The sequence below is a fragment of the Antennarius striatus genome, chromosome 8 (assembly GCF_040054535.1).
Source record: "Antennarius striatus isolate MH-2024 chromosome 8, ASM4005453v1, whole genome shotgun sequence".
In the NCBI taxonomy this organism is placed as follows: Eukaryota; Metazoa; Chordata; class Actinopteri; order Lophiiformes; family Antennariidae; genus Antennarius; species Antennarius striatus.
This window is the reverse complement of record NC_090783.1, coordinates 5,586,154-5,610,306: the sequence shown is the minus strand read 5'-3', so window position 1 is coordinate 5,610,306 and position 24,153 is coordinate 5,586,154. Positions and strand designations below refer to the sequence as shown.

Genomic DNA, 24,153 nt, shown 5'->3' with positions numbered 1-24,153 from the left:
CTTTTTGTCACATGATGAAACTGAAACATCAGAATATTGCACAAGTGCTTGTAGAAACCGAAAATGGGTACCAGTAACATTCTACATTTAGTACTTTAATATCACTTTAAAAGTTTTTTTTTCTTGACATGAAGTAAATGCTGGGATCTCAACAAGCCTATTGCTTGTTCTCCAGTCCAGCTGAAAGGTTGCTTTCTGGTGTACCATCTTCTCCAGCAGAGGTAATTGTACACTCATGTAAGTGGCCTTTACATCTGTACCATGTCTGTCAAACGTGATTAACAATCAGTGTTGCATGATGGGCATTACAAACAATTGTGCATTGAGAACGGTAAGAACACATAACAGAACTGCACTGCTTTCTGTCTTGCCACTGTCAGCATCCAGTGATTCTTGTTTACTTCAACTGATAATTATTGTAGTGAATCAGGGAGAAGGATAGCAGAGAATTGAGCTGAAAGAAACTTATCTTTCTTAGGTTTATCTATTAATCTTTAAGACACACTAAGAAAAGATGAACTAAACCCATAGAGAAAGAAACCACTCAAATCATTCCAGACATGTAGAAGAGAATGAGTCTGAGACCAAGGGGCGACATGAGGACACGTGATGACTCACTGCGTGGGTGTTTTGGTTGCCAGAGATCTGTGCCAGATCCAGGTTGTGTTTCAACTTCCCAGATTTGGGGGTCCAATCGATGTTACCGCTTTGGCCTCTCTGTGAGGTCATGCTGCTGCCCATGTCCTCCACCATGCTGTTTTTTCCATCGGTGGACGGGATATTCTCCTTATTACTGTCCGCTCTGTTCTCAGGCAGAAAAGGATGATGAAATGAGACACCTGCCTTCCATCACACTTTCTCTCGTTACGCTCTTTATGAGCTCGGCATTGAATTAAATGCGTCAGGAAACGAAATATCTGGGCCATACTTATACTTTGTTTATTGTTTGTTTGTTTACTTTCAGTGTCAATTCTATTTACTGTCTACATGCTGTCCATTCTCTTACTGGCATTTTATGCTGTCCTGGTCTAGTGCACTCCTAATCCATGCGTCACTGATCTCTCAGACGCTACCAAATCTCCATCAACAAGGATTAGCTTCTAACAGTGATGACTCCAGTTGTTGTGACTATGCTGTGTGTCAGTGGGTGGGTTCACCACACACAAAATAAAACCTTATGGATGCTCGCTGTTACAAAAGCACCAAACAACGTCGACCACATCGTACCTGTATCTTTCCATGCATCTCAATGCCTCCTCTTGTTGCGCTCTCTGCTGTCGACGTCTCTGTCGGGCAGATGGTGTTGCACTTGGCGATGGTGAGCACGGGGTCAACTGACAGTCTTGTGAACTTTGATCCACTAAAAGGTTTACATCGAAGAGGTGCTGCTCCACCACTGAGCGTATAGTCCTATCCAGAACACTTATAGAGACAGATTTCATAATGAATAGAATTTATGCGATAAACTTGGCATATTACAGTAATCGAATACGAGACCTGGCAACGTTATGCTAAATTTTGTGCCATTATGGTGACAGCAATAACGTTAACTTACTTTTCTACATCTGGTCTGCAGTGGACAGGAGAGAGGTGGTTACTGAAAGATCATCAAGAGGGGAAACAGGTGAGGCAGCGCTACAGAAACAGGTGGTCAAAACAGGTCCCTGAGCAACACTGGAAATCCTTTAGGCTCTGGCTCTGACCCAGAGTGATAAAGGCATCCCATGAGCCTAAGTGACAGTTACCTCCCGCTGTGTACAGAGCATAAGCAGGCCCTGTGGGAGCAATGTGGACGGTTTCCTTGACAACCATTAAGTATTAGTATACAGTATATGATGATTAGTATGTATCTCTTTATTGATCTGTGGTTTAACCTACATACAGTATTTGTTGCTTGTTGTTTTGTAAAATATACAGGATGGTAATATTTAAACAGCGGTGTATCGGCATTTGATTCATTGTAACTATATGTAATGCAGTTCCTCAATCATAAATATTAAACTATAAAATAAAACCAATCAGCAATGTTTACAAGTTTCTGGTGTTGTTTTTGCACTAATCTTTACCTCCTTACGTGACCTGATTCCTTTCCCCCCCTGATAAGCATCACGTTTGCTTTTCCTCAAGTGGAGATACAGTATGTACAGGCGTGACGAAAAAAATCTTCTATAAACACTGATGTTGATAGTAATAGCAACCCCTTGCAGAGGCCCTGTATGACGCAATGAAAACGGGACAGATAATAGTGAAGTGATGGTGCGAAGGTGACTGTGGTGCATCTTGTAAAATGGTAAGCATGTGTCAGTGCTATCAAAGTTGTTAATGTGTGATGGGGGGGGTGCTCACTTTCTATGGCTTAACAAGGACAAATCATAAACAAGTTCTGTCTGACTGTTTTAAGTTATCGATTAATGTGCACACAACGCAATGCACATGAAGGAAAATGTTCTTGTCTTGTAATTAATTACATTAAATGAAGAGCTCTTTTTTTAACTTGAGTATTATTTATTCAGATAGATGAATTGTAAAGAGGACATACAGAAGTGTGACATGCATGTTCACAAGTGGTCCAGAGGCAAGAGACTAAATGTTTGATCATCTCTGAGCAGAGGAGGAAAAAATATCAGCCTAGGTTAATAATAGAACTGGTTCTGTGCAAAATGGGTTCACCCAACATAATGATGATAATGGCTTACTGGTCTTGGCTAAACCATTTACCTAATTGGTGTCAAACAAATGAAATGGTTAGAACTGTTATGTGTGCAATGGGAAGTGGCTTATGAAAAAAATGAATCATTTTACATCACCTTGTGACCCATAAATCTATCACAGGCCCTGGTCTCCTTAACAAAGCTGTCAAATTCTTTTTATGGAACCAAATGTATTTTTTTCACTCTCTTTGTGTATTTAAACATTTCCTTATTTCATTAAAAAAAACCCAAAAACTGCATGGATATTACGTTTGTGAGTAAAATGCCTTTTAAATTAAAAATGAATTATTGTTACAAAAATTCCTTTTATGGTGCGATTGCAATTCTTTTCCATGACAACCAAAAGTATCTTTACCCCGTTCAGGCACAAAGCTACACTACAGGTTGGTCTGTAATGTGAAATGGTGTTTCATAGACGTCCACTTGTGCCACAATTAGGTTGGCAATGAAATAAACAGCTGAGACTGACTGCCTAGAAGTCATACATATCTTATTGCAGGATCATCCCAAAGAGACTTATGGTTGACACAGTGTGAAATGAAGTTGATCATTTGGTATATCACCAGACAAAGATAAATCACTGACTAGAGAGAACTTTGCACCATTTAGTTATAACTAAACCTGCAGCAGCATTAAAGCAGTCTGGTATGGGACCGGATTGTTGCCTCCAGTGTAATGGTTACAATCTAAGTCATGACCTTTGGGCAAAAGAGTTCATGAGGCAAGAGGGATGAATCATTGCATCAGAAACAGAATGAGAGATGAACCTGAGAAAGAATGAGCCAGGCCAATAACAATGTTCTTGTACAAACATACAGTTTTTCCACAATTACGGATTCATACCACAGGCCATATCAAATGTCTGATCAGGGAATAATCTGTTGGTGATTTTGCAACACAGTCATTTATGTAATTTTATAAACCCCCCCCCCCTTGAAAGCCTTCTACCAGCTATGATTAAAAACACACCCTGAAGGACTGGCACACTAGTAAATGCTCAGTGGAGAGCCTGCACACAAACAGAACACATATGGAATAAAAATAAATTCCTAATGTTTTATTTTAATTCCATTCCTCTGAGTAGCTCTATAAATTGTCTTTCATTTTAATTGTACAATAAATAAGCCAGCCTGACATTTATTAAGCACTCCCTGACTTTCTATTATATTGTAAAGCTACTGTATGGAAAAAATAATACCATGAAAACAGCTGTTTTACATTATTAGGATTACAATAATCTAATTTATGGCTGTCAAGGAAAATTGGATTATTATTGCTTTTATAGACACTTGGAAGTAAAGCAGTACGTGCATTTAATGATGAACAGATGAGGGTAGGAAACAGATCCATGTGGTGCTACATGTCATTTTTACGTATGTACTATTAAATCCAAAAAATGAGAACTTGACCTTGAAATACAATTTGAGTTTTCAGCTATTCTTCAGAATCCCAACCAGATTTCCATTCTATCAATATGATTTGGTCAGCTGTAACCACACCACAAAACATGCAAGATGAATGATTAAAAGTTTGACGCTTTTATTTTGCTTCCAGTAAGATATCATCTGTGGGAATTGCTGAACTGTTAAGTCAGGTCTGGAATGAAATCATAAGTCTAGCACTTTAATTGTCACAACATGCTGATTTTGTTTCACTGGAGCTTAAAGTTTTCTTCCCATAATTACTTCCATCAGGACTTTCTCATTGCGAAACTTACTGTCTAAATAGCCGTTAGAACAAAATAATACCGTTCCATGGCTAGTCTTTTTTTTTATTTTTATGATGATTTAAAGTCAACTGTTCTTTAAGGCATTAAAAAGTAGGAAACAATTATAATCTTCCTCAGCAGTCTTATACTGGTTAATTCCCTTGCACTGTGTACCCTTTGGTGTCAACTGAGGTAATACAGATTTACAGCACAGTCAGTTATTATGCAAAAATTTTAGTCTCTGCAACAAACACAGAAGAAAATTATGTTCATCGATGATCCATTCTGACTGGGCTGATGTTAAGCTAACACGTGGCAGCTTGAAAATAAGTGAGGGAATGCAAGTAAACCAGATTTGGAGAGTGTGTTTTGCAAGTGTAAGTATATGTGACACAATGCAAGAAGGCCATTGGAGTTAGTCACCGAAGGATATGTACAAGAGAAGTAAATAAAGAGTCATGACGAGTGACAGAGACAGGGGTGAGAAATCAATAAAAAAATCCTTTTGATGAAAAAAAAAATCACTGGGATTTTAAGAGGATATTTTACCTAAACAACAATATAAAATTCAAAAATATCTCAAGAGACATTAAGCTTCAAATTACATGAAAATGAAAACACCAAATTCCTCTATCTGGAGCTAAAATAAAGCTGCATGTCAGCAATGTGGTTTTATGGATGCTAATCCTGGTCTATTGATCAGTCCTTCTGTCTGATTCTGTGTGAAACGTCTCAGCGACTGCTGGATTCTCTACGGCTGATCATGATCTCTGGATTATAAAGAGTGTATTTCTTTTTCTGCAGTTAAGGATGAGTCCCAGACATTGATGACCAACAGTACAAATCTCCGATTCAGTTTACTGTGATAGGAAGCATAACAGACAGTCCTTTGACTTGAGAATGCAGGACAAAGACCATTTTTGTATTTCTGAACATTCCTCCGTATAATCACCACAAACAACATGTTGTCTTCACCCACATGTCTTTTCCCTAAAGTGTGCTGTGAACAAACTGTTGTATGAGTGGTGAACAAACTTGTATGTGCCCCTAATTTCCCTTTAACGGGTGGTTCCATTGTTTCTGAAGATAATACACTAAGGCAGAATAATAGCCACTTCCCCCACACCTCCCGTCTAAATCAACATGCTGTCACTTAGTTCTGCCAGCTTTTTTTTTTTCTTTCAAACACAAAGACAGGAGGCCTACCTCATGTAGAAAGGAGATATTGGCCTCTCTTCTTCTTGAGCACTGAAATATAAAAACAAATACAAATCACTTCTTGCACCATTTGGTTATTAAGAACGATCCCTGCCCCTCACCCCTATTTAAATGCAACTGGGGCTGAAAATAGGAGCACAAAGGTTGGCTTTTGTTTGCAGAATAATAATGCACTGGTACAGATCAATAGCTTTGTCAAACTTGTCTGTTGTAATTATAATGGACCAAAAGAGAAATGGGTTCTGCTGCTTGTGTGCATAGGCAGGCTGCTGCCATAGTAGGCATGCCAGTTTCACATGATGACATTACGCAATAATAATAATAATAAGAACTCTGAATACAAGGGTTGCTCAACATCTTCCTAACCTGGCACCTATAGGCTGAAAATTTCAAAATCACCTGGTATTATTCACTTAAACTGAACTCATCACTTGTCGCAGATACGTTCAAGTGTTCAGAAAAAGTCTTGAACCTCCTGACTGTAGCCTACAGGTGGATTCTGGGTGGGGGGTGGGGAGGGGTGCAGCAGCAGCAAGTGCACATGTAGCAGCATCAGTGATGACAGGCAGAGAGAGAGAGAGGTGGGGGATGACTGTACCCTAAATAGGCCGCAAATGGGGAGGGTGAGCTAATGACGTTTAATGGAAATGGGACATGTCGTGTGAATGTGTATTATGTGTATTAGCAGGAGTTGTGTGCATCAACTATTTTACCTGCATTCATACAACTTTAATTCCCCATTAGCGCAAAGCGTTTTACCACACACTTCTGATCATGACTTGTGTTACCGTCTGGCGATGGTATTAATGTGTACCTCACGGCCGTCGTGAGCTGCAAAAGAGGAAATCCTGCTTACCCACTACCTTACTGAAGGGATAACAAGCAGCTTTGTAGGGATACTGGGAAAAAGCCTGATCCCCTCCAAGATGAATGGAAAACTACCAATTACGAGTTGGTAAGTCTGGACACACTCCACTTCTTCAACATTTTAAAAATGTGTAGACAAAGGTAGCCTGGTTCAACCAGTACCAGCCACTGATCCAAAAACATTTGGCAAGGTTTGTCTTTTTTCCTACCACCTTTACTGGTTTTTTCCAAACTCCCTCTTCAGCACAGAATAACATTGTCTCTTGTGTAGTAAAGTGAAGTTCTAAGTTACTGAGCAGCTAATGTGAAAAATTATTTTGGAGCCATCAGTGCTATCAGTTAGTGACCAGTTTTAATATTTACTTCACTGATTAAGAGTCAATAATCGGAGTGTCATTGGGTTTAATATCCTCAATTCAGTTACAATTTTTCAATGGGTGCGCAACATTCTTAGAATATATTAGTACAAACTGTGTTGTGATCACAAACTAATGTATTTGTTGGATAATCCTGGCTAAACTATGCTTGGTATATACTAATTCCAGCAGACAACGACACAGAGCAAATACGCAAAGCATTTCGACTGAAGTACAAAAACATCCTACTTTCATTTATGAGTAAAACTTATCATCAGTTCTACCACACATTTTGTTTCCACCCCTTATACGACCTTCACTTCTGCACATTTGTGTCTAACTGATTGAGTGACTAAAGGATTCCCTAAATTATGGCATTATTTTTGTATTAAATGACTTTTCACAACAATACTATGTCAATTCATTTATGTCTTGGCTGTTTTTTTGGATGACATTTGGGGGAAAAAAGTCTCCAAGATCAAAGCGCTCTGACACAGCAAGCAGGTTCTAGTTGTAAATATGTGCTGTCAGGCTTTTAAAGTGATGGATGAGATGTCCTGACGGGAGCCAACAATACCTTTATAACCAATGGGGGAACCTTCACTCACACCACACTGCAAAGTTCCTCAGTCCCTCCTACTCCAAACAGGTTTCTAAGAAACCCATTGCTTACATCACAAGGTTCAGTGAACCATGGCAACCACACACAAAAGCCAGTATGCATCCCCTTTGAGTAACTACGCAATGTTGAGCGCATAATAAGTTCACATGACGCTGCTATGTTGGCTCCTGTCATGTGACCTGCGTGGTGACTGGGAATGGTCTCATATTTATGGTGCTTTAGGTGAGACCATCGGAGGAAACCCAATGCATTCATCTATTCGATAAATAAGGCGCGCAAGAAGATCAAAACATGGATGTACTTTCAGGTATTTGAGACTTTGAAGAGGGTTAGTGTGATCAGGTCCCAGGAAATGGATAGTTCCTGAATGTGTCTTATAAATATCCTTCATTACCACTCACTAGGTTTAAAATGCTTCAGTTTGCATTAATTGCAATATAAATTACCGAAAAAAACTCATAAACATTTGTTCAGTTCTGGTCCAGCTGGCTATGCTACTTTATGCTGACACAGACACGTTTGACACAAACATGTGGAAAGTGAGAGTCGGCAATCCTCCATAAGAGCAGCTGCAAATGTAAATTACACATTACCATGTAGTTGTATTTATTATATAGCTTTAAAAAAATTCTAATCAAATATTTTTTGTTTTTGGTGTTTTTGCAAACTGCGGGCATGAATTAGCAAACACCAGTGAGTTCAGATTACTGACCCACGTTACTGGCGTTCTCCTCACTCTGTCCATTTATCAGTCACCCAATGCGACCTGACAAGGACAACCCGATAATTTATAGTTGTTGGGGAAAATCCATCATATTTACAGATACGGTCAGATGGAGAGGAAAGCTCTTGCCATCTTGTAGTGTTACACTTCCATAGCACTTTTAAAACAGATATCCTGCAGTACTTACATGATAATGACCTTAAACATTCCAGTGTTACTTTTTCCCGACTGAAAAAAGATAAAGCCAGCATTCTGCCACCCCGGTGTGTGTTATCAGATAGCATGCAATCACAGCAGATGGGATGGGTAACACATCATCAGTTCAAATTTGTCATCTCAGTCTTGTTACAGTGTTACTACCTTTATGACTGATTTAAAAATGGAGCAACTGCATCGCCACTGAATGTTTAAGTTTTTCCAAATGGTGCAGGATTCCCTGATTAACAGGCTGTGAGAAAGGGGTGAGTGGTTCCCTCAAAATGAGGGAAATTCTGCACATAAGAATGAACAAATTCTAGGCTGCAAGAGATCAACTGTTCAACATCCACATGATAAATAGCTAATTTGTTAGAATATGATAGAGGTAGGTAATACTGTACTTCAATAAGAGGTAGTACTAAATATTATGAAAAAATACAGTCCTCAAAAATCCAATAATACAATTAAATCTTAATTGCTCTTATTTTCCTTAAATATATTTAACTGGATATAGGGAAATGTCTTTTCCAGTTTACAGGCATGAGTGAGACCAAACAGCTTTGTGAGTGTCATACTAAACTTCTACGTAATGTGGTAATGGATCTGGTGCTGACACATTTTAAAGGACTGATTCATGGGATACTAAAGGTCAAGGTTTTCAGTACAAGCCCGAACATCATTTCTCACCTCAGCGCTTCATCATTACACATCTAACACACACTAATTACTTGAACCACATATTTATTTATTTATATTTATTTTTTGCACCAAAACAAATTTTGTGTTAAGTTCCTCAGGAGCTGATTAGTGATGAGGGAAAAAAAAGAAAACCACATAACTGTAAATATTATCAGTCTGCACTTTCATCCACAATGTGCGGGGTTGTTTGCAGGTAAGGTGAAAGCCAGTCGAGCCGTTGGTCAAAGCAGCAAAAGCACCAACAACAGGCACAGCTGTAGTCTTGCTATTCCAGGACTGAGACACTCGAAACTGAGTGGTTCCAGTTTCAGCTTCTTATAATAGTGTTACTTGTGAGCCAAAGCCATATAGTCATGAGAACTGGGCTTAAGATCTCAGATAGTTGTCGGACTTGTCAGATTCTTCACCCTCACCCTGCTAGGGTAACACTTTACTTACGCAAACAGTCGTCATAACCAATTTATCATTGCTACCAAGCATCCCCCCATCCCCCATCCCAAACCCAAGGCACAGCGTGAAAAATTTGAGTTGGGTTTTTTTTTTTTAATGAATGCAGGGTCATGAAAATATTTCTGTAAAATTAATATTTAACCTACAAAAATGTAACTTGTGCTTCACAGTTTCTCAGACACACTAACCTGTTGAGGGCCTCCATGCTGCCAGGAGGGCTGACGTCAAATCGGCTGAGCTGTGACGTGGTGTCCAGGTTACCCTGGTGAGCTGCTGGGACGGGGGCTGTCTCCATGGCCTCTGGACTGAGACTCCTCACCTCGGAGGCCAGAGGCAAAACTATCGGTATGGACAGGGACCTCGCATGGGTCGTCCCAGCTGAGCGACGGGGCTCAAAAACCTCTTGAGTCACGTCGTATCTCTTTGCTTTCCTCACCTGTTCCACACACACAGGGCAGCAACACAGACCAGCAACAGGTCAGAAACATGAGAAAGCACGAGACGTAAATGATTCACAACTGCTACTATTGTGCACAATCAGGCTCATCATACAACAACACGCACACACAGAGAAATGCACTTTGAACCAAATCTCAAGATACTATAAAACATGCATTTGAAGCTCATTCGAAGGGAAGCCATAAACGGACTGTAAAAGAAGCAGGGGGAGAAAGAGGTTGACTCATAAAACTTAAAGGTTAGACTCATGTTTATCTTACCATGTTCACCTTGAGTGGGTATAAAGAGCGTAAACCCCCAACTGTTGTGTAGGAGAAGAATCTCAACCTGACTACTGGCACACTGCGAGAAGACTCCTGCATTTTTACCGAGTTTTACCCAAAGAACCCCCGAGAGAAGCTAAATAATGTTCCACAGAGCTTTCTCTTAGTATATATGTATGTAGTGACACGTGATGCATCCAGAGCCAAATAGTCAGCTGGATGTGAGAATATCAAATGGGTCTGACGCCAGCAGCTGAGGTATCGACAATGGTAGAAAACAACCAATGCTCAAAGAGGCTAGATAAATGTCTAGTAGTTAAATTAAAGGCTTGATGTTGTTTTTTCCTTTACACCAATTACTAGCAGTACATTTCCATTTGGGGTTCAGCTTAATGGATTGTTGTAAAATCTATAGACTCTGCTTCCATTTACTCATTGATGTAGATAATGGGGAAATGTTTGGGATAATATCAGCCTCACAAGCTTCTCTAACTAGCTCTGGTATGGATTTTTGCCTCCGGGTTGTGCAATTGATTCAGCTAAATTAGACTTTCACAGAAAACCACAGGAAGAAAAAGAAAGAGAAACTGAATGAGGTTATTAACTTGTTTTTCTGATTACATGCTTTGATTTTTTTTTTTTAGTATTAAGTTGTTGTTTTTTTTGTTTTAGTACAAATCAAAAACATTTTACAAAAGCTTAACATATTTATAAAAATTCTACATTTTGCATACAAAAGTAAGACTACAACATATGGTGGTTACTGAGAGAGTAAAATATTTTCATATGGAAGCTCAGTCAGCCACAGCTAAAAAAAACAACCTTTAGGTCAGCTTCAATGATGTTTAAACATGGACTGGTCACGCTACCACCATTCCAGGTTGTCAGTTTCTGCCTGTGCATAAAAAAGAACTCAAACAGAGCAACAACATGTTGGAGCTAAATAGGACAGATGGCAAAGAAACCTGTCAGCCCAAAATGAGGGTATGACCTGTTTTCTAAATGACAGATTACCCAATAGTTGGTGACTGAAAAATTAAAAGAAAAAAACCTGGAAAACCGTAACTAAATAAAACATTAGAAAATTAATATTTTACTTTTGTATGCACTCTTCAGTAAAGCCAGTTGTAACTGGTCTCTGTTAACCCACCTCCATTTACTGATGACAGATCATTTCTCAGATGTCTAGTTTTTCAGTGTCTTTGCAATCTGATCTATCATGTTCTTGCTACTTTCAGCGGTATTTCACTACACTTTTGAAATAGCGGATGCCAGTATATCATATCTACTCAACATGATCAAATTTTATTTGCACATTTTGAGAAAGTACTGTATTCAGATGTTTGTTTGGTCCTTCAATTGCAACAGAGGAATGAATAATGTTCCTCCATTAATGACTGCATTCCTTTTTGGAGCTCATGTGTGAATATCTTTGCTTAACAACACTCTCTCACACATGCTCAGATGTTTTAATGACCTACATAACTCAAACAGTTAATAAAGTCATGTTGGGGAGCTGAAGTGTGTGGGTGTGTTTGTCTGTTTCAGAGATTTTCACCAGACCCGAGGCTCATAAATGTGTAATTTTAATCAAATGTAATTTATGGACGGGGGACAACCACCCCTGCCTCACAGTTTTACACTATCTAACATATACATTGTGTGTCTGGTGTTGATGAATGAGCGAAGATCAGGCCAAAAACTTTGTTTATCTGAACAAGCCTCAAGGCCATGCCTATACTGAACCTGACCTTGAGATAGTTGAGGCTCTACAGCAGCGTTTGGGAAATGCTGTAAAAGTTAATATTAAAAGTGGTGATTACTCGCTTGATAAATTATGACGAAGGTCAAACCCTTTGGAGCAGTCTTTTCATTTGGACAGAGATTGTGAGATTTCAGTTCTTTCTTTTGATAGTCACAGCTTTTTGATATTTAAGCTAATTGGTTTTGTGTACAAAAGCTGCTAAACAATGGACTCTTGATAGCCGTATATTAGTTCACTGCTCTTGGCTGCTGTTCTGACACTGGCACTGGAATTTAGCTTAGCACTTTGGGAACTCGTAGCAGCAACCACTATAACCGCTTAACTGTCTGCACACGGCCACCGTTCAGTCACGTCTTTGTCTCACCAAATGCTGACATGTTTCAGCCACGTTTCATGTGCTAGTTGGAACATTATCAGCTATCATTTAACTGCTAGCTTAGAATTTGTTGGAATTAATTTCTCCATGATCAGCTTATAGCTTATCAAACTAGTTCTTACGAAAGCTACTATGGACTGAATGTGCTGCCAGGGCCACGTTCTAGTTATTCCTAAAGTAATGATTTGCTCTCTGCTGTGAACCCAGTTTTTTGTTGCTGTTGTTGTTGTTGTTATTGCACAAATTAATATTTACAAAATTAATGGTTTAACTCTTGGTAAGTGCATTCAAAGCAAGCACAGGTGAACAGTTTTAACTTGTCACCCTGAAGTTTATCTGTTACGTGTATAGTCATAGTATGCATCTGTGTGTCCACCCCCCATCCCCCCTTCTCCACTCTTCCCACTCTTTTTTTCCCCATCTTTTGCTCTGTCTCTCATCCTCTTTGTAACCCTTGCTGGTCAAGGCAGACAATCATCCTCCAGGAGTCGGGGTCTGCTCAAGGTTTCTGCCTGTTAAAAGGAAGTTTTTCCTTGCATGTTTGCTCTTGCAGAATTCTGTTGGCTTTCTATAAATCAAAGCACATAAAAAAACTGCTCCCTGAGGCAAAACACACAACAATTGTAAATAAATACCATAGATTCTTCAACCCTAACTGCAAAGAAACATGCCATTGTTTCCTGTGCAGACTGTCTTTATCAAATCACATCACGTGACTGAGCAGCGAGGCCACAAGCATCACAGGAGGCATACAGCAGATAAGAAAGCAGGAAGTACTCATTAGAACAATTACAAATAATTGTACTATGAACTGTTATGCCAAGTAAAACAATTTATTACCCGAATAATAATAGTAATAAACAGTTATGTTTGTACCTTCCTTTTCCTCGTCCTCTCCTCTGGATTGTCAGTGGAGGATTTCTGCAGAGCTTCTTCATTTTGTCGCAGGTTTTTGGGCCCAGCCTATGTAAATGTAGACAGAAGAAAATTAAGAGATTTAAAATGCATTCAAACATTATTTGCATCCAAGTTAAATATACAAGAATGTATTAAAAAAAACAACATTTCGAGCTTTGATTAAGTGCGACAGAATAAAATCCTAAAATTCTAAAAACACATTAGAAATCATTATCTAGAGGAAAAGGCCATCATCTATTCAAAGAGAGTACAGGTAATCCAATTACACTCCGAGACAGTCAGCTGACGCTGACAACAGCTCAGAGAAAACTACCCACAAATGGCTCAGAAGTTAGGGAACATGCCCCCGCTATGTTAATCAGACACACATCACATGGTTGGTTTTAAAATGGACTAGCAAAGGCAATTTGAAAGGGACATGTGAGTTTGAACGTCATGCCTAAACACTGCATTTCACAGCATAAAATATTATCATGTCTCTATCAGGCATGCTGAGGAGATTTCATGTGCAAGCAAAGACAAACACATGCAGGCGTGTTCCTGTTAAGACCACGAATGCACCTTTGTCGTGGGAACTGGCGTTGATGTCGCCTCACTGGGGAGGCTCGCTGATTTGTTCGTGTCTGCATCCGTCACGTGCATATCCTGGGACTAGAAAGACAAAAGGTTTCTGTTGTAGTCCATGTTGTGCACGCAGTAAAACAGAGGCTAGGGATTTTTTTGATCTCCAGCTTCAAACTGTTGTATATACAGCCACATACAGTATATTAGCTGTGAATGTTTTTCACATAATGGAGTCCTTTTAGGGGAACCCCTGGGTATTCATGCTTTAATTTTACTTTCCTGTCTAAGCCTTGCCAACTGGGTTGAGAATAGATTTCAACAGGTTGACAATCTCCTATAAACCTTAATCTGCACAACCTCTGCATTTTGTGACAGAAAGTACAGGCAAAACCAGTAAGTGCTATATTCAATGGTGTTAAGAGGAAGGTCAGGAGGTGAGAGGCCGCAGTCGCGTCAACATGCCTGAGCATATGTGTTCGCAATCATGTGCGTGTGTGTGTGTGTGTGTGTGTGTGTGTGTGTGTGTATGTGTGTGTGTGTGTGTGTGTGTCATTTAGACTGAGGGGTTTCCCTGGTCATGAGGCTGAGCTCTCCCAGGCTTTCCCAACAGAGCAATGGTATTAATGATAAAAAAAGTGCCTCCAGACTGCATTGTACTGGCTATAAATGGGTTAAATGGGTTTCATGCGCTAAATTTTTGAAATGGCTATAACAACTTTAGCAGTTTTATTTTGCATGCTAAGCAGAGGGTCACAAAAGAACAAGAGTTCACGATCAATAATGTTAAAAATGGTAAGAGCGGTACTCTAACAGAAAGATGAGAGTTGAAGTCCAGTAATTAATCACAACAGTCGTTCCATTGGTACACAACCGCAGCATTTGACAACCCTTGATGTGTTTTGATAAGTCATCAATCAACAGTTGAAACTGAAGCAGAAATTTTACAAGTGTTTTGGAGTTCCACTTGTGATACAACAGTAGAACAACACACCAAAGCCATTCCGGCAGTAATATGTATTCCATTAAATGATCAAAAATACTAAATGTGTCACAATGGGACGTTAGGTGTGTCTCTTTTAGCACAGTGACAACACAAAGATCACAGATTTGATTCACTGCCTGTCTGGGTCAAGTTTGCTTGAAGTCCCTCTGGGTGAAAACACAATGGTGTAGCTTACGTCAAAGAACTGAGGCCATGTGGATAGTTTATTATGATATCAGGGCGTTTTAGGATGATTTGTTCATGTTTCTTAGGCTATTTACAATATTTGGTATTTTGAAAAGGTAAGAAAACAGAGAAAAATAAATATTTCTTTCTAAAATTCTTATTGTAAATTACATCTTTGAAATATATATGAAAGAATCATATGAAAAAGCACAGCCGAAATAAATTTATATCGTAATCATAGAATCATAGACGAATTACTGTACATTGACATTTTAACCAGATTTCAAATGAGCCTAAACTTGAAAAGGAAGTCAACCAATTATATACAGTAAGTCGCACCTTATATAAAGTATGTGTGAAAGTTTATGGATCTCTATCCTGCTGTTTATGAAGTGATGTGAAAAAATCTCTTAAGTAACGGACATATATATATATATATATATATATATATATATATATATATATATATATATATATATATATACATATATATATATATGTGTGTGTGTGTGTGTGTGTGTGTGTGTGTGTGTGTGTCTGTGTGTGTGTGTGTGTGTGTGCGTGTGTGTATGTATTTGTGAAAGAGAGGTGTAGAAGGTTTGCTCAAGTGTTTGCTTTGTTTCCGAGGAAACAACAGACAATACAAACCTTCTAATCAATAAACCCATCGGCCATTTAAAGGAGCAAAAATAAATCAACAGGTTGTGACTCAAGATAGCCACCCGCAGAGGAGCCATTCATGCGAGGAATCTCATCTCAGATCAATAGTTAAAATCAACTTTAGCACGACATTAAGTAAGCTTATATTTTTAAATCATCACTCCGATAGATGAGGTCACAGGAATGGATGAGCGGCAGATGTGGTTCACATGTAGTTGTCTGACAGGTTTCCCTACATTGGACCACAAACACATCTATTTCATATAAACATTGATACTGGTGTTACTATGAGTATACAACACCTTGACAACAATAAGGTTTGAATGCTCCACTGTGCAGTCGTCTCGGTCCCCATGGGTCCCAAATATGTTCCTGTAGTTCTGGATGAGCTTGACCATGATCTTGTTACAGATATTCTGGTCTTTCATTGCTTCGGAACCAGAAGCCACGCTGTAGAAATGGGGGAAGGGAAAGTAAAGAAGGTCAGAACAAATACAAGAGTTTTAATCAAATCCCTAAAAAAATACATTTTGTTTTAAAAATGTTTTCAGGTTTCCTTTTTACGTCCCGCATCAAAGCGGTGATGTATTGTACATGTAATTGTCAGTGTTTGTGTGTTCATTCGTTCGTCCGTCCGTTTGTCTACCAAATGTCTTTGCAACCGTTGCAGATAGAAAGATTAAACAAAAAACAGATTACTTGGGCGACAAACGGGACGAAAATGAGATGATGACCTTGACCTTGAGAAAACTAGGTCAAGGTCAAATTTCAACTTTTGTACACTCAGGAACCGGATAAGATAGAAAGACGAGGGAGAAGGCCAGTGTGAGTAAGACCATAGATCAAAGCTAGTGCTTTGATCTACCTATGCACTAGCTTTGATCTAAGGTCAAAGCTAGTGGATTTTTCATTTTGAAGCACTGTAATTATTTCTATAATAAATTTGCTGCTAAAGTCAAAAGTTATTCATCAGCTGGTCAACATTATTAAGAAAGCAAAACATTTTTGTCCAAGTTAGAAAAACGTGTGATACACAGGGCAACTTTCTGACATAGACAGTGAGCTGTCGGCCAAACTGTAGACCTAAATTTAAATCCTCATCACAAATAAAGAGAACAGACTGTGCGGTATGAAAGAGAATCCACTGGGATTTCACTTCCCTGGTCCATCCATTGAGACCTGATCTGTGTAATGGGTAGTGCTTCCCGGCCTGAGCACCCCAGTTTGTCACCAATCTGTCAGTCGCTGTAGGTCAAGATGTACAAAATCATGTGAAACTCAGTAGGCACATCATAAATAGAATAGTGAGGACAGAGGCACTTAACTCAGCAGCTGCAGGAAGACTTATGAGCCAGTGATGTATCATTTATTTATGAACATCATGGTAAGCCCTAAAAACACATTATCATCCTCTGTTCTATATGTGATGTGACATTTACTTCAAAACTGCTCAAATAGTTTTCTCGATCTATAGTGTGTGACATTTTTATGAACACTCAAAGCGGGTGTTGATATTAAAGTCAAATTCATAAGCTGTGAAATGTGTTCATCACAAGCTGATCCTCACTCAGTGCACCACACTGCCACCTGCTGGCCACATGAGAAAACACCCACAGCAGGCATGTAGTCAGTGTGTGGAAATTGGTAACCTTGCGTTGTGGATAATTGCCTCACTCATTCCCGTATAAAGGTCACTGTACCCATAAACCTAAGACATTTTAAATTAATGGTTAATCTCTGACTTGCCAAAAAGGACAGAAAAAGAGGGCCGAACATCTGGTTTAAGCGACTTAATCTGTTAGCTGTAGAAAACTGAAGCCAGCAGTCTGCAAACATTCAAAGATTGCAGCAAACATGTTTTATTAATGTCCCACACTTGGCATAACCTCTAGGAGTGTGATGTTCTTCAAAGTTATGAACAGGAGGTGTTAGACCAGAAATACTTGACTGAGCATTTAATGTTTAACGCTCATGTTTGTTGCTTTCTTTGCCCTTGAGTGTGTGAATCATCACAATCAGTGCCAGACTGAGGCATTAATTTGATCCACAGTAATCGTAAATTGGATTTAGTGTGATAATAATATAAGATGCTTACACTTTGACTGGCACACCTTTAGCAGCTCAAAGTGACTAGACACAGAGATTTCTCACTGTGTGCACTACAAATATTATCAGCTCATCACATGATGCTATTCCAAGCTTTCAAATATTTTCTTGGACATCGAGATGAGTGACTGCTGGAATGTTTTTGTTGCTCCATAGCTGTTATGTCTGCTAATACGCACATCAATTAAATTTATCAATCACTGAAAACACAGCACATCATTGTTGTGTTTATGGGATGTTGCTGTGCCCAAAACAGGCCTTGAGGTCCCAAAATGCAGGTTATAAAGTATTAAGGTGTGGCAGTGGGGCATGGGTGGAGGTCAGATGTGAGAGAGAGAGTGGGAGCGGTGTTTGAAATGCTGTCAGGAGGAGAGAGTTTGACTATCACAGGCATTTTGTGGTTAATAAGAGCTCTCTGTCCATCATTTGCAGCAGTATGCTGGACATGAGGACAGTTTCAATTAATTTGTTGTCGATAAATTCACTGATCATCTGATTTCACAGTGTAATGATGGCGAGATCGGACTACGGGTCATTTACCACCCTGCTTTAGAAACAATTCAACTCACTGAAAGACACTGGGTCCAAACACGGTGGCAAGGTTGGGGGAATTCATAAGGTTTTCCTTGTGGTTGCACTCAACAAGGGTGAGGAAGTGACAGAGGTAGCGGAGGAGGCTGAGGTGGACGTCTGGAAGTTGTTGGAGCAGATCTCTCATATCTGAACATGAAACATCATCGCCGCACTCTGCAGACAAAAACAAGACGTCCGGTCAGAGGTCAGGAAGAAACATGAAACCTGCGGCTACAAATACAACTAAGAATTCTTCCAAATAAATCCACGATTAGAGACATTCAAATCCTACTTTTATTAAATAACAGATTGTGGAGTTGCAGCTGCATCCACCTGCATCCTGTAACATCTAATCTTGTGTTGTGGTAACAGGCGATATGTGAGCATTAGAGCAAAGAGCCCGAAAATATGTTGATGCTATTAGTTGGGGTAGATAATTAGGTCAGGGTTGGATAAACGGATATGGCTACTGATCCCAAATGAATGAGTGACGCAAATGGTCAGCGTTGTGTCTACGTGAGTGCGTGCACGGTGAGTTTGTGTAAATAGGGGGTGGGGGGGTGCTGTTGTAATTCATTAGTGTGCTGTTGCCGCTACTATTGATGAAGCCTAGCAAAGATCAGATGTGTTTGTGCATGTGTGTCACGTGCATGCTGTTTTGGACAAACACGCGTACAAAAGGAGAAACAAACCATCATGTAATTAAATACATGTTTAATGTCAGGGACGTAAAACATGACGATCATCAAGAAAAATGGCAACAAACAGATAAACAGAAGACCAAAGAGAATAAGTGTGTGGAAAGAGAGAGGATGAAAAAATCCATTAAAGTGGCACATATCTGTTGAACACTTTGGTTTGTTTGGTTACATTTAAAATAATATACTACCAGTGTTTCCTATGTCAATATATAAATAATGACAATGTTTTGAATTCAAATATGTAATAATGTATAACGGCATCAGAACCAAAACTTGTTTTTTTCACCACAAAGTTGTATTTTGTATTGTATTGTATTTTGGGAGTAGCAGTGGCTCAGCGGTAGAGCGGCCACCCTATGATCAGAGATCAGCGGTTTGATTCCCGTTCCTGCCAAGCCATCCTCAGAGTGTGAGCTGACAGTGGGAGGTGTCAGGTCACTTCCCAGCCACTGCCGAGGCACCCTTGAGCAAGGCGCCGTCCCCTTTACAAGCTGCTCATTTGGGGCGCACCCTGAAGTCACAACCCATCACTCTTCCTCCCCCTATACTGTTTGCTGCATGCCTGTAGGTCCCTAGTGTTCAGGGGCCTGTACACAACAATGTATGTATGTATGCATGCAACTGTATGTATGAGTGTGAAGACAATTTCCCCACGGGGAATATTAAAATGGACTTCTTCTTTGTAGGAAAATGAGAAAAAATAAATCAAATTTGTTTAAGTTTTGTATTTTTTTGTCCATTAATATGAATATTTTTTGTTTGGGGGTGTTTCTGAAGACTCTCAGTCAACCAGATTATGGTAAATGTCTATCAAAGTCAGAATCATCAACGTTGTTCCAATGTAATTTGAGTCATTGAAACCCATATGGGTTTCACCTATGGGTTGTATGCCCCCATCCCTGGAAACCTGGAGTCACCTGACTTTATTCACTACAGAAATCTACGTGTGATGATATTAATATGACAATAGAGATTTAATTTGCTGAATCGTCCAAGAGACATACGAACATAATTATTAAAAACGCAGCTGGTTGATGATACCTTGGTAAAGAAGTAAGAGCGCCTGCTGGACCGCTGAGTCGACCAGACCTTCTGGGAGGTCCCTCAGGTACTGCTTGAGCAAGCTGGCCACTGAACACACGTCAGATTCAGAGAGAAGGTCCACCTGCTCGCCACTCTCCAAACGTTGTTTCAGGGTCTCCACAGCTCGCACATTCCCGTTCACTCTGAATAGACCCTCCTGATGCAAAGCTGGGAGACAAAGAACTGCACATTAGAGGGTTACAGATTACTGGTGGTCTCTGATCCAGACTGAAGATTAGCTCATGAAAAGAAATGGAAAATTTAGACACTCCAGTAAATCACACTTGAAGGCAATCCTTAATAAAATCAAGTTTGCCTAAAGTATTGCATCTATAACAGTATTGAACACCTTCTCACTTCCACACTAGTATAGCCACATTATAGGTCATTGCATTGTGAAACCACAATCGGCCAATAAGGTAGCATAATGACCAAATTTTCTTTCCGATAAAATAAAATAGTTTTGATTCAGAAAATCCATTTCACTTTTAACAATGGCAAACTCATCAATTTCCTCTGCATTTTTGTACTGTGTAAGGAATTAAAGATAGATAGATAGATAGATAGATAGATAGATAGATAGATAGATAGATAGATAGATAGATAGATAGATAGATAGATAGATAGATAGATAGATAAGATAGATAGATAGATAAATACTTTATTAATCCAGAGGAAATTGTATATATCCACTGCTCAGGCATTATATAACGGATAATACTGGATAAACACCAGGAGAAAAAGAAACACTGACATCTCATGTCACGGTTCGGTGTGGCAGTGCCGCTGTGTGGCAGGGAGAGGCCAAGCTGGTGGGTGGAGCCACGGCTCCACACCTCAGACTCATCCACGACGTTCTGAGCGTTCACACCTGAACATCGTTGGTGTTATTGTGATGAGGCTTTTTAAACCAGGTTTTTGTCACAGCCTGGTGCTGGTTTGTTTTTCTCAAGTTTGATTCCTGTTAGTCTATCCTAATTTTGTGATTTGTTCTGTCAGGAGTTTTTTTTTTGTTTGTCATTAAATCATGGATGGAAGATTCACTCTTGGTGTCCTGCATTTGGGTCCATATTCCGCCTCACGTGACATCACAGGACATACCGCAAGACATACACTACACTAACAGACACATGCAGCACTAACAGGACTTATATACTAAACTATAAAATATAAACACTATAAAATTAAAATATAAACAGTATAAAATTTAAAAAATATAACAGTATTAAATTAAAATATAAACAGTATAAAATTAATTTAAAATATAAAACAGTATAAAATTAAAAAAAAATAAAAACAGTATAAAATTAAATTAAATCCATTCAACCACGTGCTGACCTTGCCACCTCCCCCCCGCTCCTCCTGAGAGAGTCATTGTACCCCCTGATGGCATGGGGCACGAAGGAGGACCTCAGCCTCTCTGTGTCTGTCGCTGAAGGTGCTTCTCTGCTGGGAGAAGATGGTGAGTAGGGGGTGCCTTGTGTTGTTCATGATAGCCTTCACTTTAGACATGGTCCTGCTCTCCAGAAGCGTATCCACAGAGTCCAGAGAGTTCAGGCTCAGCCCAACCACTGAGCCCGCTCTGCGGATGAGTCTGTTCAGGCGGTCCATATCTCTTTTCCTGGCCCTACCACCCCAACACACAATGGCGTATGACAGCACACTGGAGACTACGGACTGATAGAACGTGAGAAGGAGCTTAGGACAGATGTTGAAGGAGGCCAGCCTCTTCAGGAAGTACATCCTGCTCTGCCCCTTCTTGTACACACAGTTCGAGTTGAGTGACCAGTCCAGTCTGCTGTCTAGCTGCAGTCCCAGGTACTTATAGTTTCCTACCACCTCCTCCTCCCTGCCCTCGATGATCACTGGCTGTGGAGATGGAGGTGCCCGCCGGAAATCCAGCACCATCTCCTTTGTCTTGGAGACGTTGAGCTGGAGCTGGTTCTGTTGGCACCACTACACAAAGTCAGCCACCAATGCCCTGTACCCACCCTCATCACCCTCCTGGATACATGCCACTATCGCAGTGTCATCGGAGTACTTCTGTATGTGGCATGTATCCGAGTTGGGCTTGAAGTCTGATGTGTTAAGAGGGTTAAGAGAATGGGGGAGAGAATGGTCCCCTGTGGCGCCCCCGTGCTGCTGGTCACCATAGAAGACAATCAGTCCCCCATACGGAGGTACCGGGGTCTGTCTGTTAGGTAGTCCGTAATCAAGCTCACGAGGTAGGGGTCCACAGTCATGGAGGTCAGTTTATCCTGCAGGAGCTGGGGCTGGATGGTGTTGAAGGCACTTGACAAGTCAAAGAAGAGCACTCTGACGGCACAGTCCCCGGCATCCAGGTAGGAGAGTATGCGGTGGAGAAGGTAGACAGCGTCGTCAACCCCAACCTTGGCCTGATAGGCGAACTGGAGAGGGTCCATAGGGGAGATCTTATCTGGTCCAGCTGCCTTACAGGGACGGAGCCTCCTCAGCGTTGTCGTCACCAGGTCTGCAGTGATGACGGTCTCCGTTGTGGTGGGAGCAGGAGGTTGTGGCGAGGTTGGAAGTCCAGTGGTTGAGGTGGGGCCGTTGAGCTTCGCAGTTCTTGGAGTGGGTTCGGGAGAAGTGGCAGGGGTGGAAGGAGAGGAAGCACAGGAGGAGGCAGCATAAGTGGAGCAGTTTGCAGGACCAGAAGAGGCCTGGGACGAGGAGCCGGGAGTGGTGGGGGAGCTGAACCGATTGAAAAAGCTGTTTAGTTCATTAGCTCATTCAATATTCCCCTCCACAGTGCTGCGCCCTTTCCCATGTCCGGTGATGGTTCTCATCCCATTCCAGACCTCCCGCACCTGTTTGCGCCCCAGCTGCTTCTCCAGCTTCCTCCTGTATGCCTCCTTGGCTTCCCTCAGGCAGAGTCTCACTTCCTGCTGGGCCTTCCTCATCTCCTCCTCGTTCTTTCTCCTGAACGCCCGCTTCTTCCTGTTCAGGACAGACTTGACTTCCTTGGTTACCCATGGTTTGTTGTTGGGGTAACACCTGATTGTCCTGACAGGGGCCACGGTGTCCACACAGAAGAAAATTCACGCGCCAGGTAGTAGGGTCTGATGCTAACAGCTGTTAGCTCCAGATCACGATTACACAGTGTTGATTTCACCGTCACATGTCACATTAATCCACCTCCTTTCTTCTTACCGGCGGTGTTCGTGTCCCGGTCCGCTCGTACGGAGGAGAAGCCGGTTAGTCGGACGTTAGCGTCTGGCACGTCACCAGTTAGCCACGTCTCTGAGAACACCAACAAGCTGGTCTCCCGGTAGCGCTGTCCAGTCCTGCACAGGACAGACACTAAACAGAGCTCAGCGGGGATGAGATCGCGTGTTGCTGGGTCTCCTTTGACCCTCATGGACATCAACTCCTCCCTGGAGTACACCAGCATATTACTATACATTATATAAATTTACGTTAAAAAAAATACACGCAGAAACATTGAAAAAAACGCAAAATTATGCATAACAAACTCGCTCTGAGCAAAGGAAACTGCAGCCTGCTCGCGCATGCGCAGATTATTGGATGGAATTCATTTTGTGTGAACATTGAATTAAATAATGAAAACCTTCTTAGGCATTAAGCAAAATATTTTTTCAGTAAATCAAATCGAGTCTACGTTTACAATTACGGACAATCAAATGCAATGGTTAATTATTGATAGATGTGGTTCTCATGTCGTTGCTAATGCTAAAGTTAGCAACTAAAAGTTAGGATTATCGTACTTTGATTTATTTATGTTACCTTCATGTCTCTTGACTCTGCTTTAGAGTAAATGTATAATAAAGTCCTCTGTCGTAACTTAATTTGATGGAAAGTTTGGAAAAAAATGTGTAAAAGAACCACTGCATATTACAAGTGAGGGTGATGCTCCCTTGAGAACATGTTACTGACGTTTCTACAGCTCATCCATGTCAATGTGCATATCTGGTTTTATTTAGTA

General features: G+C 40.5%; 1 protein-coding gene across 3 annotated transcripts in view; it reads right to left on the bottom strand.

Moving 5' to 3' along the window:
* Nucleotides 1-24,153, bottom strand: part of fam13a (family with sequence similarity 13 member A) — a 44,777-nt gene that overhangs the window by 15,362 nt on the left and 5,262 nt on the right. For 2 of the 3 annotated variants that reach the window (XM_068322145.1, XM_068322146.1), the window contains exons 3-12: nt 20,148-20,357; nt 18,402-18,579; nt 16,029-16,176; nt 13,896-13,985; nt 13,293-13,379; nt 9,742-9,989; nt 5,626-5,667; nt 1,556-1,597; nt 1,228-1,422; nt 619-802 (exon numbers count right to left, since the gene is read on the bottom strand). In XM_068322145.1, the coding sequence (XP_068178246.1) occupies nt 619-802; nt 1,228-1,422; nt 1,556-1,597; nt 5,626-5,667; nt 9,742-9,989; nt 13,293-13,379; nt 13,896-13,985; nt 16,029-16,176; nt 18,402-18,579; nt 20,148-20,357 (1,424 nt within the window). The remainder of the gene's footprint in view (nt 1-618; nt 803-1,227; nt 1,423-1,555; nt 1,598-5,625; nt 5,668-9,741; nt 9,990-13,292; nt 13,380-13,895; nt 13,986-16,028; nt 16,177-18,401; nt 18,580-20,147; nt 20,358-24,153) is intronic. The other variant, XM_068322147.1, reaches the window with a different exon arrangement.